Source organism: Tachysurus vachellii, chromosome 13 (assembly GCF_030014155.1).
Source record: "Tachysurus vachellii isolate PV-2020 chromosome 13, HZAU_Pvac_v1, whole genome shotgun sequence".
NCBI classification, from domain to species: Eukaryota; Metazoa; Chordata; class Actinopteri; order Siluriformes; family Bagridae; genus Tachysurus; species Tachysurus vachellii.
In genome coordinates this window covers 19,190,486-19,209,454 of record NC_083472.1, presented here as the reverse complement: position 1 = coordinate 19,209,454, position 18,969 = coordinate 19,190,486, and the positions used below count along the sequence as shown (strand labels likewise).

The window sequence follows — 18,969 nt, the reverse complement described above, 5'->3', positions numbered from 1 at the left end:
TAATGTTGTCTAGGATTTGGTTTTGAATTCATTCATTCATTTTCTATCCGAACTACTTCGGGTCACGGGGAGCCTGTGCCTGTGCCTATCTCAGGCGTCATTGGGCATCAAGGCAGGATACACCCTGGACGGAGTGCCAACCCATCGCAGGGCACACACACACTCGATTCACTCACGCAATAACACACTACGGACAATTTTCCAGAGATTTTTTAATTTGCCAATCAACCTACCATGCATGTCTTTGCACCGGGGGAGGAAACCGGAGAATCCGGAGGAAACCCCCGAGGCACAGGGAGAACATGCAAACACCACACACACACAAGACGGAGGCAGGAATCGAACCCCGCCCCTTGAGGTGTGAGTCGAACGTGCTAACCACTAAGCCACCGTGCCCCCCTGTATTATAATAGCAATTTTGTGTTGTAAGATATTTTGCCATAATGTTGTTAGATTTGGCTTTGTGTTATAATGTGTTTTCAAATGTGTGTGTGTGTGTGTGTGAGCGAGATAATGTTGTCATGTTGTTGTTGATTTTGTGTTGTGATAATCTTCCCATTATCTCTGTGCTTACTTTTTGAATATATTTATGTCAGTGACTTGGTCTACACAGACTCTATGGCTATATGTGAAATCAGGCCATTTAGAGTTCTTTGCTATTTGCACAACTGATCAAATCAAATCCAAATTTTACATGTCAAAATTGAATTCTAATATTTTATACACAGCATGACGTAACTGTCCTTAGTATAAAAAAGAATAAAATAAGGTAATGAATATAATAAATAATACATAAATAATTAAGAATAAAGATATGACAGATTAGATACAATAAAGTAGAAATAGAACATCTTATGATCTTATAAATGTTAAGCATGTTATGTGTAAATTCCCCAAACCATATGGTAAATTTACACATTTACATTTTTTATTTTTTGCAAAACATTTCATGAATGAGTGTGTGTGTGTGTGCCCTGCGATGGGTTGGCACTCCGTCCAGGGTGTATCCTGCCTTGATGCCCGATGACGCCTGAGATAGGCACAGGCTCCCCGTGACCCGAGGTAGTTCGGATAAGAGGTAGAAAATGAATGAATGAATGAATATTTCATTAGAATTTCTTTTCCCTAAAATTTTTCTTTTTTTTTTTTGTGTTGGTTGTGCTATATGTGACACGATTGATCTTGGCTTCATGCATTAAGTAAAAAAATTAAACATGAAAAAGTTTACAGGAGTGTGAATCCACTGTAGGTATCGAGCATTAATCTAGAAAAACTGGTAAACATTTGTACAGTAAGTACAGACTTTATTATGTTAATCAGGTAGACAGTCAAAGACATAGTTGAGAACATCACTTAATGTAATAAGGCAAAGACTAGTTAGTCAAATAGTAAAGAAACAGTTATTTAGCTACCTAACTTTATATGACAAATCTAATCTTTGCTGATTATGTTAGCTCTCAGCTTAGGTAGATTCAAATTTAGCCATAGCTACAATGCTGCTAGACCAATTTCTTTTTGATGAAAAAGTTCTTCAAGCTTCTCATTTGCCAGAATCCCACAGTGAGTAGTATTGAGGTTTGGATTATTGCCCACCACAAAACATTTCCATTTGTTTCTTCACTCATTTGGCGAAATGTTTCCTCACGTTCCTGTAATTATCAATATAAACAAAGAAAAGTCAATACAACTTGCTTTTATTTGAAGTATAATTTCATTAATCTGGATAAAGATAAAACATTTTTTCAGTAATCTCAGTAATCAGCAGTCAAATGCATCAAATGCATTGTGTGTTTAAGACTACAGGAGTCACCTCGCTTTCTTTCATTCTTTACTTTGCTCCTTACCCTCTCGAAGTCTTGCTGCTTTCTGATGTAGTGCATTTGGCCTATCAGGTGCTGGATTTTGAACTCCACTGATTCAATGGTGTCTTTGGTCTGGACAGCACTGGGGTCGATAGTGTGTTCGACCATCTGCACATCTAGATGCACTTTCTGTACAGGGACACAGTAAGTATTCTGTCATACAGAGTTTTCACCGAAACTGATGTAAAGAATTGTAAGCATCGCAATAAATCAGCACAATAAAACAGCACAATAAATCAGTAAATCAGTATAGGATTACATGCATCCCTCATTAACTAGTAATACAATATAATGTTGTAGTCAACACACTCAGTATTATCATATACAAAAAAAGGACCATTGTTATATTATGTGTATGATTTTCTTTTCATTGTCATAGATGTGTTCTAAGTTGTATGTTTTTTAATTTGTTGTCTGGGATATTAAAGTTGAATACTGGGATCATGGATCTTTATCACTGATACACAAATATCCGTAACAGTGCCATCTGGTGGTGATATCTTCAATGACATAATCCGTGTTATTATCACGAATAAGATGATATATATGTCCATAAGTTTATATATATATATATATATAAACCAAGATGATCTTTGTGTGTTTGTTATTTCAATAAAAATCAAATGGTTTTTTTAGAGTACCTTTTTTTTAAAATAGACATACTTACAATGCAGAATTACAGAAATCTGTTTGTAGATTTATATTAAGATCTACAATGAGCAAGCAAGAGGTAACAGTGGAAGGGAAAAACATCCTGAGACATCATGAGAATGAAACTTTGATAAGTTGATTAGTCTGACTAAACTAATCACTTTAGTTTCCTAACCTTTTGCGTTTTAGAAAAACAAGATTTCATTTAATACCAAGGTCAAATTGAAAAAAAGGTTTAAGTATTTACTTTAGTTTTAACCTTGTTGTGACCAAAACTGTAGTTAGTGGATGTAACTGAGTTATAACTGGCTCAAGTTTTCCCACTAAGGACTGATATAAAACTTAGATGGAACTAAACATTTTACAGATGTAAATACTTCCTGGCAGAAATATTGTGTCTTGTGTCTAATGTACAATAAGTTTTGACCTTGACTTACCAAACGCTCATTTGCAAAGACAGAAAATCTTGTTGTGTTTGATTTCACACAGATGAAATGCTGACCAGAGAAATGGGATGTAAAGGTAAATTTTCCAAATTTGCCAAAACGTTTCATCAACAATACCTGCAAACATTAGGAAAACGATAAGGGTTAAACTCAATAATGCTGGCAAGTAGCAAAAATCTAGATTTTTACCATGTATTAAATAGTATCCAACCTCAAGGTTAGGGTCTTTAACTGTGATGGTCAATCCAAGGTGTGGAGAATGGTCCTGCTTTTTATCCCAGTGTTCTAATAAGATATAACCTGGAGGAAGACAACACTCCAGACAACACTTTTTGTTTGCAGAATGCTCTTTTGTTTAATTTGACGGGAAAAAACTGCATATTTTGATCCTTGACAATCTAAAGCTAATAATAAACAGATTATAAAAACTGTTGTTATTTAATAAAGAAAGGTGTTTAGTTGTTGAAATGGCAAATCTTTTGATTTAGCATTTCCAGAAGAAGTCTCCAGTGCAACCTTTTGTTTCCAGACAGAGTGCCTCATGATTTCCTGTTTCTCAGTAACATGACAAGCTGTCTTTGTATTATTTTTATCAAAAGAGGAAAAGAAATAGATGACAGCTATGAAATAACTGATAATAGGAACTACCTTGTTCTGGATATTCAACCAAATAGTTAACACTAATTAATTACCAAATGTAGCTGAATAATTGTAATTGTTAGCAAAATGCTGTTGAATAAGAGGAATAAAGTAGAATGCTGTTATAGGAATGTGATTAACTTCAGGGTAATAATGCAGAAACAACCTCCCATTGTTGATTATTTTTATATAATCCCATGCCTTATAATGTTGTATTCCTAAAATTTCCAAACGGGTCATCAGATCAAGGCTTTCTTAAACATCAGCACATTTTTTACACTGTTTATCGGAATTTGTCATACTGACTGTGAACAATTTAAACATTTTTTTCACATTATCATTTATATTAATCAAATGTTATTGTATGAAAAGTAAAGATATAATATACAGTTTTATCACAGTCTGTCACAGTAAAAGCTTGCAATTTTAATAATAAAAGTAAAAAGTATTACAAATATATATTTAGTCCAAATGTCTGTCTAAACATGCTATTTAGCTTTTAAATCTATTTAACACTGTTGCTATCTCTGTGTGGAATGTTTATTCTTTTAAAAAGCAGACAGTCTGCTTAAAAATACCCTGAAAATATAGAAATAACAAAGAAATATTTATATTCATATTATCTATACTTTTAAAAGCATAACAGCAGCAATGTATTTATATCAGTATAACAGTGCCATACCCTGGAGCTGAAGGTATCTTGTTGGATATTGTAAAAACATTATATATTAAAGTTCTTTACCTGTGACAAGGGTGTCCTCAGGAATCTCCTCGATTATACACCTTTCCTTCTGCTGTGACAGCTCAAAGTACATTGCTGGAGCCGAAATAACCAGGCATGATATCAGAAGGCCGGTCTGGATGAAATTCATCATGGATATCCTTTTGGTTTCAGTAAAGAGATATACAACTAAAGGAATACTAAGAAATGTACAGTATGGATTTTTGTAGTAGTTTTGTGTGAACACAACTGCGAACGTGTGAAATGTCCACCTGCATGACTTAGTGCTGTTCAAACAAGGTTACAAGAAAAAGAGTGATAAGACCACAGCTGGTGATTAAAGTTGACAAAGAGACCAAATAGTTAACCTTGTTGTATTTCTTTGCTTAATGGAGAACTATATACATCAACCTACATCACTGTAATCATCAGGCCTGGTATTGTAGCTGAAGCATTGACACACATGTTGAATGGAAACAGTTTATTGTTTTCATATTTACAGTTGATATGTACAGAGTACTTCACTGAATATACAGACATCGACCATACCACACTTTTAACAAAAGTAAAGTACTTGTCTTGCTCGGTCATTCCACCAGGGGGCACCAGGTCAAATTAGTCCGATACGCACAATAAATTCAACAATCTTTTAATTATGTATTTTTTTAATAGCTATAGCACCTTAAATTGAATTATAAGCAACATTAGAGTATTTAAGAGTTATTAAAATGCTGTTTTTGCGTTTTCACATGACACGTATTAGCTCTCCAGTGAAATCCCACTTTTTAATCATGAAACATTCACTTTGACTTTATAACTGATGTAGAGGTGTTCAATTTGACAAAAAAAAAAAAACCATATCACAATACTCATGAATCCACAATGTATATTTCCTTAAAAATGATGCCAGTAAAGCAGTAGTGTCGTTTAAAAAACCCTGAACAACTTATGCAATTCCACTATATATTTTAAAAACACTGGGAATCTGTAGGCCAAACAGGATTGTGCTTTGAATGAAGAAAAGGATGAAATGGACTGATGGATGTTGTGCAACAGACCGTCACTTACAGTTGTCAGGCACACAGGTTTTCTCTTCCTCGAGAGGTGGACAGACAGAGCCGTTGTTAGCAGGCTTTATGTGAATGTAGCGGGTACGATATCTCAAGCCTTTCTTTTTGTCCTCACCACATTGACCTTTACATAAACCCCATGGTGACCACGCAGACACCTCACAGTCAAGAGGAGTATCTGAGGACCAACACAATGTAAACATTATAATCATGAAGTCAGTCAATGAAATTTGTACAACATACAATTGTACATGGCGCCTTTTTCAGTCTTATGTGATGCATTTTATAAGTGGTTTAGAAGTGTTCATTAAGGTCTAACTTTTATATGTTTTACTATGTGTAACTCAATCACAACTCAATCGATTAACGCAAGTATTAATTATTATTATAATTATTAATTATTAATAATATTATAATATTAATTATTATTATTATAATTAAGTATTATTTTGAACAAATGTTTTAAATTTGAACAAATGTTTTAAACTCATGGTATCTTAAGTATGTAACTTAGTGAGCCAGCATTAATGTATTCAATGTTAGAGATTTAAGCACTTATGTACGTCGCTCTGGATAAGGGCGTCTGCCAAATGCTGTAAATGTAAATGTAAATGTAAATGTAAGTAGATTTCATAGAGGAGCATGCGATTTTCTCATGCGGATCATGAAGTTTACCTACTCATAATAAGGTATATTGGGAATTAGGTTTGGATATCTAGCAGGTATATAATTAGAAATGAACTATATGCCCCCTTCAATTGATAAATAGACAATGATCTTAATGTTTCTTGAAAACAAAATCTGTTATAGATATCCTTCATAATGAAACTAGAAATCTCCTTTTTTTTTCAAAATCCTTCCAGAAGTTACAACCTTGTAAAACATTGATCACTATGACATATTGAAGTTGTTGAAAAAGTGGGAAAACAGAGAGTTGGCACATGAAGATAAAAGCATGACTGGACTTGACATAAGATTTTGTTTCCATGACCAATTCTTCGTGACTGATGCAGAAAACCTCCAAATGGACCGACCCCCATAATCCTGTTTGGGTTTGTTGTTTTGGTAACCATGGAGATGGGTGAAAGGTTTTTTTGTTGTTTTTTTTTTTGCTGACACAATTTGCTACAAGCCCACACTTGATTACCATACATTCTCTCCAAAGAACATGACTTACATTTAAGCTGGTGTATAAGACAGTATGAGATACAGTAAAAGCTCTTTTTATGGCTATAGATGTATTTGAGTTTGAGTATGTCTTGTTTTGTGCTGTTTAGCTGGATTGAGGCATATTGAATATTGTGAAAAAATATATTATGTATTATAATATTTTATAACTTACTTATGAGAGACTCGTCTATTTCATTGCCAGTTGGAATTTGGTTGGATTGTGTGGGCTCTATCTGCAAACTGAAAATATGTTTGCTTTTGATCTTGGTGAGTGTGACCTTGGCAATCGGTGGAAGATGTTTCAGTCGTGGATAGAAGAACGAGTTAGCAGGGTGACTTGGAAATGATGATGTTATCTGAGGAAAACAAGCAAAAATAAGTGTGACCTCTGATAGTGATTATGAGTATTGATTGTCTAGAAATATTGATTGTTTTCTCATGTTTACCTGCGTGACTTTGTCCTGGGGAATGGTCTCAAATTTGGGTGAAGAAAAAGTAAAGCCACTGTCTGTACCAGCATCATAAGGAAACAGATCAAGGCTAATGTTTTCTTTCCAGTGGTCTCCATCACACAGATTTATACTGTCTATCCCAATAAACCAGTCCGGGCTTGGCACAATCCGCATAATAAAAGACAACTGTAAAACAAGAACAGTGATAGAATTTTGTTGGGTTTAGGCACATGTGAACTCAGCACAGCAAACTAGCAATTTACAAGTTGTAGATGTTAAAGACAGGGATGAAGGCTTGGATAACCACTTGGTGGATTTTTAAATATATTCAATGAATAATTTGTGAGAATTTCTATACCTTTAACATAATTGTTTCTATGGTCTAAGGTTTTACTCAGTTTACAGATTATAAACCAATTTAAATTTATTTAGAATTAATAAAATGTCTGAAATTGTGTGTGTGTTTGTGTGTTTGTGTGTGTGTGTGTGTACATTATTTGTATTAAACTTACAAAGTTGTGCCTGGCATACACCTCAAACTCCACGCTTGTCTGGCCCGTCCCTCCTAGCACAGCTGGCGTGGAAAAGAGGCCATATACACCCTGGATGCGCTCCCCAGCTGCCTCCACCTCCTTAATCAGAGTCCAAGCCTCTCCTTTTTCAGAGAACTCTCTCACCCCATTACTTGCATATTGTTTTTTTTGCCAGATGTGGTAGTCTGTGCTGTGAGTTACTCCTGAAAACAGTATAAGAAGCACTGAGATCCTTTTTTAACATAGTACAATTATAAATATCCAGTGTTCAGTAGTCAGACGATTTAAAAAAATATGTTAAAGTAATTGCACACATATTGCTGCAATATGTCCAATAATAATAATAATCCCTTTGATATTCAGAATATTTCACTCACCAATCAGTGGAGACCACTGAGCAGGAGGCCTGTAAACAGGGTACTGCTTGGGGAAGGCAGTCTGGCTCCACTTGCCTGTAAATGTTAGTCTGTACCTGGCTGTTGAAGTTGCAGTGCAAAGTGAGTCCACTACACTCACAGGCATGGTGGCAATTCCACTAAGCAGGGTTACCATTAAGGTGAAGCACCAGAGCAAGCATCTTACACAGACGGTTTTCATCTTTTCCATTGCTGGTTCTCTGAAAGAATATTGAAATTAAACGTAGGCATGTTATTCGCTCCTGTCACATATGGCAAGCATATACATTATGAAACTAGGAACAATGAAACATCTATATCAGTTGTCAGTTTGGATTTTAAAAGCTTATTTACTACCGAGGACAGCGTGTGCCTTTACAATCAAATGTCCTGAAGTTTAAGCTTGAATTAAGTAAACAATGGTTTGGTTGTTATATATATATATATATATATATATATATATATATATATATATATATATATATATATATATATATATATATGTGTATGTATGTATATATTTAACCAGACATTGTATGAGATTTGAAAACACGAAATGTTGTGCATAAACTGTATAGTATATAAATATTGTTATATATTTTCATACACTTTTAATAGCATGATTTGGTGCAAGAGTCTTCTTTGTAAGTCTACAGCAATGCACCAATATCATGCAACATCTTGAAGAAATGTGTGAATTGATCTCAATGTATAAGTAAAAATTGGATTTTCACAGTTTGATTAAACAGAGCATGAGCAATACTTACTGGCTTTGCAGAGACAGATGAGTTTTCTGCAGAAGAAGTGGAGGTCACCTATGCCTGGGCTGTCTGAGAGAGACTGCAAGACTCGATCACTCCTTTTGGCTATTTATGCATTTCCACAGTCCCCCCAGTCTAATCGTATCAATAACCTCCTGACCCCTCCCAAAAACGAGCGCTCCATCCTCCATCTAACAATTCCATGAAGGATTCGTTCACGAGCACGCAACTGAGGTTAAACATGTCATAGTTGGAATCAGGAGATTTTCTACTCCTCCTGCTGGGAAAATGCTTGAGGTCTTTTGTTGAAGTGAGACGAAGAGTGAGAAGGGTGGAGTGTGCTGATGTGAGTGTGGAAATAGACTTGGTTTCTGCCTCTGCAGTGCAGCCACTGCCACTCACCCTTAAGCTAACTGATCCCGCATGCCACCCACAATTGCTTCCACATGCTCACGTTTTGGCAACTTTTTAACAACTATTTCTAGTTTCCTAACACTTTATTTCCAGTTAGACATGTGCACATATGCACTGTACTTCAAATCATTCTTTTTTAGAGGAAGGAATTGTATATGAGAGCCTTGAATATGCAATTTGCTTTGTGTCATTTTTACTTCATGGATTTTCTAACAAAAATGAGATGAACATGTGGTTTCATGCCTGTATCATTCTGAGGTCAGTTGTTACCAGTAGATTATTCATTCAAGCTGTGTGAAATGTCACTCCATGTGGTCAATGTGGAACTACTCCAGAAATTGGCAAATAATATGAACACTCACATATGGTGCCCTTCAGAATTACTGGCTGGCTGCCTTCAGATGTGAAACAAAAATGAAGGCATGAAAAGAATATCACATGTGACTAGGGATATTAGCACACTTTTAATTAATATGGAATGAAACCTTACCTGGATTGTAGAACAGCAATGATTCTTCAAGCTTTAAGAAAGTTGAAAACTTGAAGAAGGATCGTTGAACTAAATCTCACTGTTGCTTTGAATTCCAATTTTTGATCAACAAATCTAGACTAGTAGTCTCAAATCATTAAAACAGCCCATACAACACCATATAATACAGCAGTGACACCTAAGTACTTTTTCATTATTTACTCCAAAAGTGAATAAAAAACAAAGCAATTCATAAAAAATGTTTTTAAAAAACTTTAAATTTCCTCAAAAACAAGAAAAGGTACTGAAAATGTCTAATTTCAAGAAAAGTGGATTAAAAATGTGTTCATTCTCCTCATGAAAAGCATGAACTCAATGTGTTTAATCTGTAACAAAGCTGAAAATTCAGAAAATTAGTAATGTCAAGCAGGGGGCACGGTGGCTTAGTGGTTAGCACGTTCGCCTCACACCTCCAGGGTTAGGGGTTTGATTCCCGCCTCCGCCTTGTGTGTGTGGAGTTTGCATGTTCTCCCCGTGTCTCGGGGGTTTCCTCCGGGTACTCCGGTTTCCTCCCCTGGTCCAAAGACATGCATGGTAGGTTGATTGGCATCTCTGGAAAATTGTCCGTAGTGTGTGATTGCGTGAGTGAATGAGAGAGTGTGTGTGTGCGCCCTGCGATGGGTTGAATGAGTGAGTGAGAGTGAGTAATGTCAAGCACCCTGTGAGACTAAGCATGAATACACAGCTAGCACATTGAACGTGGAGGTAAGAACCACAAAAATAAACCAGCTGAAATCATCATAGCAGGATTAAAACCAAAAAATTTTTAAAACAGCAAGGCTTAACAACAGTTGGATTTTGGTATCAGATGACCACAACACAGTGATCTAATTATAGCTCTAATGATGCTTAGTGACTTTCCAGAGCTGCACTATGTGAGTTACTCTCAAGAGAGGCTTAATTTTGCTTCCAAACAGCTTGTTATTAAGTGATGTTAATAGCTGGCTTTGAAACTTGCCAACTTTGTGTTCTTTGGATCTTCTTTGCCCTCTTCACCATCCTCCTCAGCGTCTGGCAAATATCCACCAATGTTTCTTTTTGTATAATTAGGCTCAAGTGTGTTTTTAACTGATTACATGTGTTATAACCGTCTTTGGTGGTACAGTAGCAGGATCTTGAGGCCTGGATTCGAACCTTTGCCAGGAAACCAAACCAGCCACCAGGGAATTAATTTGGTCCCAAGAAAATTGGAGGGTTACAGTACTTTATCAAGGGCATCGTGTTAAAAAAAGGACGAGCCAAGTATGTAGATTGGATGATCCGCTGTTTTGAAGGACAACAATAACATCCGTTTGTAAATTGTGCAGGTCTCTTCTGTGTTGAACATTTACTGATGAGTGAAAAACAGATTTTACTTGTATGCAAGAAATTTATTTATATCTCAGGGAATTGGGCCCAGTTGTTCCTACGTCACTTAACAAATCTAACTATATTGATGTGAGTGTAATTTGGTATTCACCATTTCAAGCTAATTCAGAGCTAAAACAGTAGAAGTCCACATTGAGATCCACTCAAAAATGTTTGCACAGGCTCAACAAAACTGTAAGTTGAAGATTGGAGAAAACCAGGTTATAACTGTCCAGTTTTGGTGAGTCTGTTCTTACCTGACAGGCATGGAACCCAGTGTAGTCTCCTGCTATTGAATCCCATCCATGTCAAGGTTTTTTTGAATAATTGTAGCTTTCCTGTCAGCTTTAACTCCCCTGCCATTCTCCTCTGAATTCTTTATTAAAAAGCCATTTCTGAACTGCTATTTTTTTTTTTTGCACAATTCTGTAAAAAAATATAGACTACTGTTCATTTATCAAGTCTATAAAATCAGAAATCAGCAGTTTCTGAAATACTCAACCCAAAAATAATTACTCAGTTCACATTTTCCATGATTCTAATGTTCTCATGAACAGCAAATCTTGTATCAGCATGATTTTGTGCATTCCACTGCTGATCTGTAACTGCTACATGACATTTATGACAAAAAGGACTAGACTTATCGACTGCAAAGATATCTGCTGTCAAGATGTCATTGACCTAAAAGAGTCAAGTTTTACTAGTTTACATAAGTTCTTTGTTAGAAAATGGTTTCCCGGATGATTAAATAAAAATGTCAAATATTTGTTTATATAAAATTGTTTCCTCATCATTACTGGGGTTCCAATAGTTCTGCAGGGTACCATGTAGACCAACTATAGGAAAACGGATACATGGAAGATGGACCTCCACCTGAGTGTAAATGAGTGGAAGCTGTAAATACTTTAAATACTGTTCTTCTTTATAATTACTGTAAAAACCTGAATTCTGTTGTGTTATTAATTTTATGTTGATCTTTCCAAAGTAAGTCATTATCATTGATCAGATTCCTTTTACATCTCAGATTCATTTTTGGATATATTGTGGATAATAAATGTATTATGGATATGTTGTTATTGCAGAGCTAAGGCTTTATTCTTTGCTATGTTTTGTGATCTTAACTTTCTTGTTTGGCTTTCAGCCAAAATGCCATCTGTTTCAACAGTTTTTTTGAGATCTCCCAGGCACAATACACACCCGGAACTCAGAATCTCCTATTTCTGTAAGTAATATAAAAGCCAAAGCACTTGGATCGTTTGAGGTCAAATGAAATTAACCTGAAGCAATAGCTCTCATTGTAGCTAGATATAAAGCTTGAATTCAATTGAACCTGGTGATACTCTGCGTATTTGTGTTACATTGTGATTAAATCGTCAGTGCAAATAATGCTGCTAGTAGACTCATTATAAAAGTGCTGGCTCAGACAATTCCTGATTACTGTCACCTGTGTGGAGTTAGCTTTGCCTCTGCCTTTTTCCATTGTAATCCACAACAGTCTAAATACTGTATATTACTTTATTTGTATCATGTGTTTCCAAGGATTTGTGTATGCATAAACAGCAAATCTAAGATGTGGGTCACAGTAGTTTTCCAGTGTTTGAGGTCTCTTCAGGCGCTAGTTCATTTTCTTGTTCTCTAGGAACTAATTCTAGTTTCTATCCTATCTTCCTCATAGCCTCCCAGGCCTGTGTTTCTATTTTTCAGGGTTTATAAAAATGTGCTTCAGTACATAAACATTGTAGAATGTGCAGGTCTCTCCACAGGCCTAGAAACCATTTTTGAATTCTTAATTTTTACCTATTTCTTTAAGGCCACTTTCAACCATTTTTGACTTGACATCAAACCTTCAACCAATGAGTGATAGAGTTAATTGTAATCTATTCACTGTTTAGTTCTAATAATAATTACGAGACTCTGGCTTTTAATGCACCAATGGTAATACTGTACATGTTTGCTTTTTCTTTTCAAACACATTTCCTAGTTTCGTGTTTACATTTACCAATGACATTTACCAATGACCTTTGATAGATGAATTTTTGCAAATTGATGACTGAATCTGTATTTCTCTTTATTGTCGAGTAGAAGACATTCAAATAGAGAGTCTTGAAAATATCATCAAAAGCAGAAACAGACAATATACCATAAGAAGTAACTATACAGCTGTTACAGATGTGCTGTGTAACCTTTTATTATTGTTGGCCAAAACTCTGCTTTTGCAGCAAAAATAAAATTATTCGTAGAAAGTCTTAACAGTCTAAACATCTGTGCAGTAAATCTATTTGACACTGTTTAGTGTTACACATGTACAATTTAATAAATGTATAAATGCCATATCAATAACATGCCAGTTTAGCTGTAAAACATATGTGAAGCTCTTGTCATCAGCGTATTAATGGCATATTACTTTATCATTTATTTATATACGTAATAGATCGATAAATCATCTCTCACCACACGTTTTCTTCTCACCACACTTTTGCCTTGCCAGGTGGCTTTGAGACAGAATATTTTTACTGAACATGGGAGGTTTGTGTTGATCCTCAAAAAAGTGAGACTAATGATATTCCCATTCACATCACCCAGCATGACTCTGTCTGCCCACAGGCCGGAGGTATAAAGAACAAGATTTACTCTTTCCTAAAGTGATATTCATCTGCTCTGTGTAACATGAATTACCTCTTTTTTCTTCTTTTATTCACTAAAATCATTTGAGAGAATGCAATTATTTGACAAAGTGCTCTAATTTAGCCATAATTTTCAGTATTTTAAAGGCATGAATCACATTAACATTTTCTGCTCTGATATGAATTCATACATCACAAAAGATTCAAAATTTTCAAATCTTGCTTTGTGTTAATGGGAGTCAATTTGAATGACAATTTCTATAATATAAAATGATGTATCAACAACAACAATTGTTATTAAATAACATGTTTTTTTATACTTCATATTTAAAATCTTTCTGCAATCCAAGTCCATGTGAAATAGCTGTTACTTTAGAAACAAGAACATATCAGAGAACGGGCTTTGATATATACACTTGTGATTTAAATTACAACCTAACACTATTGTCAGAGCTGCCAGAAAATAAATAAGCACCCAGTGACCAGCAAGATTATGATTGCACTTTGATATAATAATAAATTCCACAGCAAGCTATATAAAAAGTTGCAACATTTGCATTTTTTCTTATCTGATTACAGTATTCTATAAATCCATCTATTTTCTGTATATTAAAAGTGTCATGGAGAACTTGGAGCATATCCAAGGGCGCTCACACGACAGGGACATGGACACTCTGAATAGGGGGGCCAATTATTGCAGGCCACAGTTGCACACACACTTCCATAATCCCAAACTTATTCACACATTACAGACAATTTTTGAGATACAGATCAGTCTACAGCACATGTCTTTGGACTGACATAAGGAAACCAAAGTATCTGGAGACAGTCACCAACCCCGGTGTGTGGAAGTTGTGAAAAGAAACAGTTTATGTATTGTATATTTGTAATATTTGTAAATCACAAAATTTATAAGAGCTGTTCAGTTAATTTTGCTATCACCTGGTAATGCATGAAAACCATATACATTTTCAGTTTTATCAATGATAGTATTATAGGGTATAAAAATGTTTCAGTCTTATAGATTATAGGGTATAAAAATGAGAATAACAAAGTCTCTAGCTTCTGCTTAATGCATTAAATGTAAACTTTTTTCAGTTTTAAGACTTTCTTTTTTCTTTTGGTTCTAAAGCTTAGTAGGCAGACTATTATGTAACTTTTGGAAGGATATGCCATATTTGGCTGGTTATGTTCATGATGTCAGTCCAGTGCTGGTCTATGTATGATTGGCCCTGTCCCATGACTGTGGTACAGTAAATCAATAGATTAATGTAGCTCAGTGGATTCTAAGAAATATCTTCCTGATTTGGCACAGTTATATTGGACTTGGGAAACGATACATGAACCTAATAGCATGCCAACTTGTTTGAAGGGGGGAAATGATTTTGTTCCCTTAAATCCCCAATTCAGAATATTTTATGACTGTCCACTAATCATATTATTTTGTTTTACAGAAATAGTGGAATCTGTGGTTTTGTAAATTATCTCCAATCTGAATGATTTACCAAATGTAATATCCATTAGCATGATGTGGAGATCTAGGGCTATTAAATAAGCAGTATTCAGACAGATCTGGTGCTTGCATATATTTTTACTGGCCCTTAGGTTCCTAACTAAACTAAAAGGAAGAAAGAAATGAATGATCCCTTTTGTCTGTATAGAGTAGATTAATGAGTTGTGTCCTATACAACACTGTTTACAGGCTATTATAATTTGCATGCTTGCCTAATGTTACTCAAACTGTTGCAAAAATTCAACAATTCTTCTCAATGCCCAGCCTGATTGATTAGATATTAGCTATCTATTAACTATGTCTTTTTTAAATAGTGTTTTTTGCTTTAAAAAAGAAACCAGAAACTGAGACACCACATTAAAGTGGAATTCCATGCACTGCATGTGTCTGGGTCTTTTTCCCTGTCACATTACTTTGCTATGCCACAGGTTCAACCAGCCATCCATGGGATGTATCAATTTACTGCACAACTGAACTCATATGAAAATATTACAATAACAAGATCAAGCTTTTATATATTTCTTACCAAGTAACTTTTTCAAAATCCATTAAACAACATTTGAATTTTATCATCAAATATTTACATTTCTAATCACATTAGTTTTAATTTATATCTATTGATGCTCTTAGGGAAAAAAATATAAATATTTTAAGTACAGTATTCACCCCTCAAACATAGTGCTACAACCTAGAATTGAAAACTGACTCAATTGGGTTATAGGCTTTAAGCTGCAATGTTTTTTTATTGTGAGATAAGTTTAATTCATCAAGAAAGCAAATATTTTTGGTTTCCCCAAGTATTCACTTTGCTGGTTCAATAGTTGGTAGAACCACCTGAATCCAATTACAGCTGAAAGTCTTTGTCTGTGATATGTCTATATCAGATTTGCACATCTAACATTTCTCCTGGCAAAATTGCTCAGTAAGATTGCTCAGTAATAAATACCATTGGTGAACAGTTTCACAGTGAACTTTTCAAGTGCTGATACAGATTGGCAATCAGATTGAGGTGTAGGCTTTACCTGGGTCATTCGAATGCATTTAGTTTCTTGGTTTTTATACTATTATAATGAAGCTTTGTTCAATAAACTTTAGTCCAAAGCATAAGTCTTTTGCAGATTGGGGCAGGATGTGGCTTTGATTCAATATGATGCTTCCATCACCTTGCTTTACTGTAGGGATAAGTGTTCTCGTGATGATAGTGTTCTCAGCATGATAAGCAGTTTTGGGTTTCTTGCAAACATAGTGCTTTTGAAGAAACCATTTACAACATTTCAGATTTTATTAGTTTTTTGTTTTTTTAACAATGGCTTTCTTTTTATTACTCTTTCATAAAGCTCCGTTTTGTTAAGCATTCTGGCTATAGTTGCCCTTTAAACAGCTTCAGCACCCTTAGAGTTGCTGCTTCTTTGATCAATGTGGTCTTTATCTGATCAGTTTTGTTTGGCAGCCTCCTCTAGGCAGCTTCACATTATTATTTGCACTATTCATTCATTCATTCATCTTCTACCGCTTATCCGAACTACCTCGGGTCACGGGGAGCCTGTGCCTATCTCAGGCGTCATCGGGCATCAAGGCAGGATACACCCTGGACGGAGTGCCAACCCATCGCAGGGCACAAACACACTCTCATTCACTCACGCAATCACACACTAGGGACAATTTTCCAGAGATGCCAATCAACCTACCATGCATGTCTTTGGACCGGGGGAGGAAACCGGAGTACCCGGAGGAAACCCCCGAGGCACGGGGAGAACATGCAAACTCCACACACACAAGGTGGAGGCGGGAATCGAACCCCGACCCTGGAGGTGTGAGGCGAACATGCTAACCACTAAGCCACCGTATTTGCACTATTCTTTTCATTTAATTGGGTCATGGGGAGCCTGTGCCTATCTCAGGCATCATTGGGCATCAAGGCAGGATACACCCTGGACGGAGTGCCAACCCATCGCAGGGCACACACACACACTCTCATTCACTCACGCAATCACACACTACGGACAGAGTGTGAGATGCCAAGAGATCCTACCATACATGTCTTTGGACCAGGGGAGGAAACGGGAGTACCCAGAGGAAACCCCCGAGGCACGGGGAGAACATGCAAACTCCACACACACAAGGCGGAGGTGGAAATCGAACCCCCAACCCTGGAGGTGTGAGGCGAACGTGCTAACCACTAAGCCACCGTGCCCTTGTGCTACATATATTATTTTTAGAATTAAATTGATTGATAATTTTCCAGAATTCTCCTGGACTTGTTTTGATAGCTCTTTGGTATTCCCTAAATGACACTGGCCACACCCACCACCACACCGCATTCAGGATTGTATGACATCAGAAAAGTCCCAGGTTCTACCACTATAAAATGACAAAAATATAAAGTGGGTAAATACTTGGAATACATGGAAATCACTGTTCAGTTTGGTATTTATTTAGATTTACTATAACATTGCTCTAAATCTTAGGGAATGCAGCACAGAAGAGTAGGGTAACAAAGTTTATGCAAGTCGCATTTTAATGTAGTGTTTACAGTCTAGCATACCGTCATTTGCTGCCAGAATGATGAGTTCATCATGACTGCATAACACTGGGAATGTGATGTCTTTATGTGACCTAAGCTATGTCACTATGGGATGAAGTGATTTATTGCCGTCGTGAAATCCATGGATGTTCTCTAATCCTCTTCTATCACCCAATGCCGAAGCTATATTAGCTACGCTAAAAGCATCAGTCATTCCATATGCAGTTTATTTAGGTCTATAAACATGGAAAACTAGCGAGTCACGCAGACATAATGTAATCAAACTGCCATGAGTAATAGGGATTAATTCAAATGATACATAACAGATGCAAACATAAAGTGGTCATGAAGCAAATAACATTCAGCTTGTACAATGTTTTGAAAGGCAGAAAAGTTGTGTATAAAGTCTGAACAGCTTTCAGACCTAATCCGTTTTTGCACATTTTATTGTTATAGATTTCATGTACATGTACTTTTTTAGCCATCTACTCACAATAACCCATACTGACAAATGTGAAAACATTCAAATGTATTCAAAAAATGTATTCAAAATCAAAAAGAAATCTCTAATATAGATAAGTATTCTTTTGAAGAAGCACTTTGGCAGCAAATACAGATTTAAAATCTGCTATGTTTCTACAAACTCTGTACACCTGGATTTAGGCAATTTCTCACATTCTTCATGGCAGATACTCTCAAACTCAATCAGATTGGATGGGAAGCATCTGTAAACTGCCATCTTTAGATCTCCTTACAGATGTTCTACTGAGTTCAATTCTGTGGTTTGGCTTGGCTGTCGAAGGACTTTCAGAGTCATGCTCTGAAGCCACTCCTGTGTTGGGTCTTCGTCTTTCTTGAGTGGTAAAGGGGTGTGAATACTTTCTAAAACAACTGAACATTTAAATACACATTGTATACACATTTAGATGTTAAATAAAGTCTCTAATACTGTTTATCAGTTGATTCTGTGAAATTGCCAAATGACTACCCAGATAATCTGTGGATAGGTGATTACTTTCAGTAGCGCTTGAGTATATGACTTAAAGGTTAAAAAAAGATATTGCCAAGAATTTCTGTTAAGTTTCCTGGAAAGAATGGAACATTAGTTAGTAGATTAAATAATGTATTCCTTTGTTATTCCTTGAAGCACTTACACTTTTAAAACAATGGTGTGTTCCAGATTATTCCTGGAAGTACTGGTAAGTTCTATGGCATTCCTTTGTATATAAGACCAATCTTACTTTGTTTTTAGCATGCCTTGCATCAAATATTGCAACAGTTTAGGTACTGCAAATTATTGCATATTGTCTATCCGAAC

The 18,969-nt window shown here is 35.8% G+C and overlaps 2 protein-coding genes across 2 annotated transcripts; both read right to left on the bottom strand.

The window, feature by feature from the left end:
- Positions 1 to 1,283: 1,283 nt before the first annotated feature.
- si:ch211-255i20.3 (transmembrane emp24 domain-containing protein 11) lies at positions 1,284 to 4,626 on the bottom strand. The gene is made up of 5 exons (XM_060884515.1): positions 4,341 to 4,626; positions 3,171 to 3,259; positions 2,951 to 3,076; positions 1,845 to 1,991; positions 1,284 to 1,649 (listed from the first exon to the last, which is right to left on the bottom strand). Exons 1-5 carry the CDS (start codon positions 4,471 to 4,473, stop codon positions 1,500 to 1,502), a joined length of 645 nt encoding a protein of 214 aa, XP_060740498.1. The 5' UTR covers positions 4,474 to 4,626; the 3' UTR covers positions 1,284 to 1,499.
- A 159-nt stretch (positions 4,627 to 4,785) lies between these two features.
- spon2b (spondin 2b, extracellular matrix protein) lies at positions 4,786 to 8,963 on the bottom strand. The gene is made up of 6 exons (XM_060884507.1): positions 8,707 to 8,963; positions 7,922 to 8,160; positions 7,524 to 7,747; positions 7,006 to 7,197; positions 6,732 to 6,915; positions 4,786 to 5,567 (listed from the first exon to the last, which is right to left on the bottom strand). Exons 2-6 carry the CDS (start codon positions 8,148 to 8,150, stop codon positions 5,380 to 5,382), a joined length of 1,017 nt encoding a protein of 338 aa, XP_060740490.1. The 5' UTR covers positions 8,151 to 8,160; positions 8,707 to 8,963; the 3' UTR covers positions 4,786 to 5,379.
- Between the last annotated feature and the right edge of the window lie 10,006 nt (positions 8,964 to 18,969).

What these genes read in the sequence shown, in the direction of transcription:
- spon2b (XM_060884507.1), bottom strand. Translation starts at nt 8,150, where the DNA reads ATGGAAAAGATGAAAACCGTCTGTGTAAGATGCTTGCTCTGGTGCTTC. An exon ending in TGTATGCCAGGCACAACTTT is followed by an intron (nt 7,198 to 7,523) that starts GTAAGTTTAATA and finishes CTTGTTTTACAG; the next exon opens with TTGTCTTTTATTATGCGGAT. An exon ending in AATAGACGAGTCTCTCATAA is followed by an intron (nt 5,568 to 6,731) that starts GTAAGTTATAAA and finishes GTTGGTCCTCAG; the next exon opens with ATACTCCTCTTGACTGTGAG.
- si:ch211-255i20.3 (XM_060884515.1), bottom strand. Translation starts at nt 4,473, where the DNA reads ATGATGAATTTCATCCAGACCGGCCTTCTGATATCATGCCTGGTTATT. An exon ending in TTAAAGACCCTAACCTTGAG is followed by an intron (nt 3,077 to 3,170) that starts GTTGGATACTAT and finishes TAATGTTTGCAG; the next exon opens with GTATTGTTGATGAAACGTTT. An exon ending in TCTTTGCAAATGAGCGTTTG is followed by an intron (nt 1,992 to 2,950) that starts GTAAGTCAAGGT and finishes GTCCCTGTACAG; the next exon opens with AAAGTGCATCTAGATGTGCA.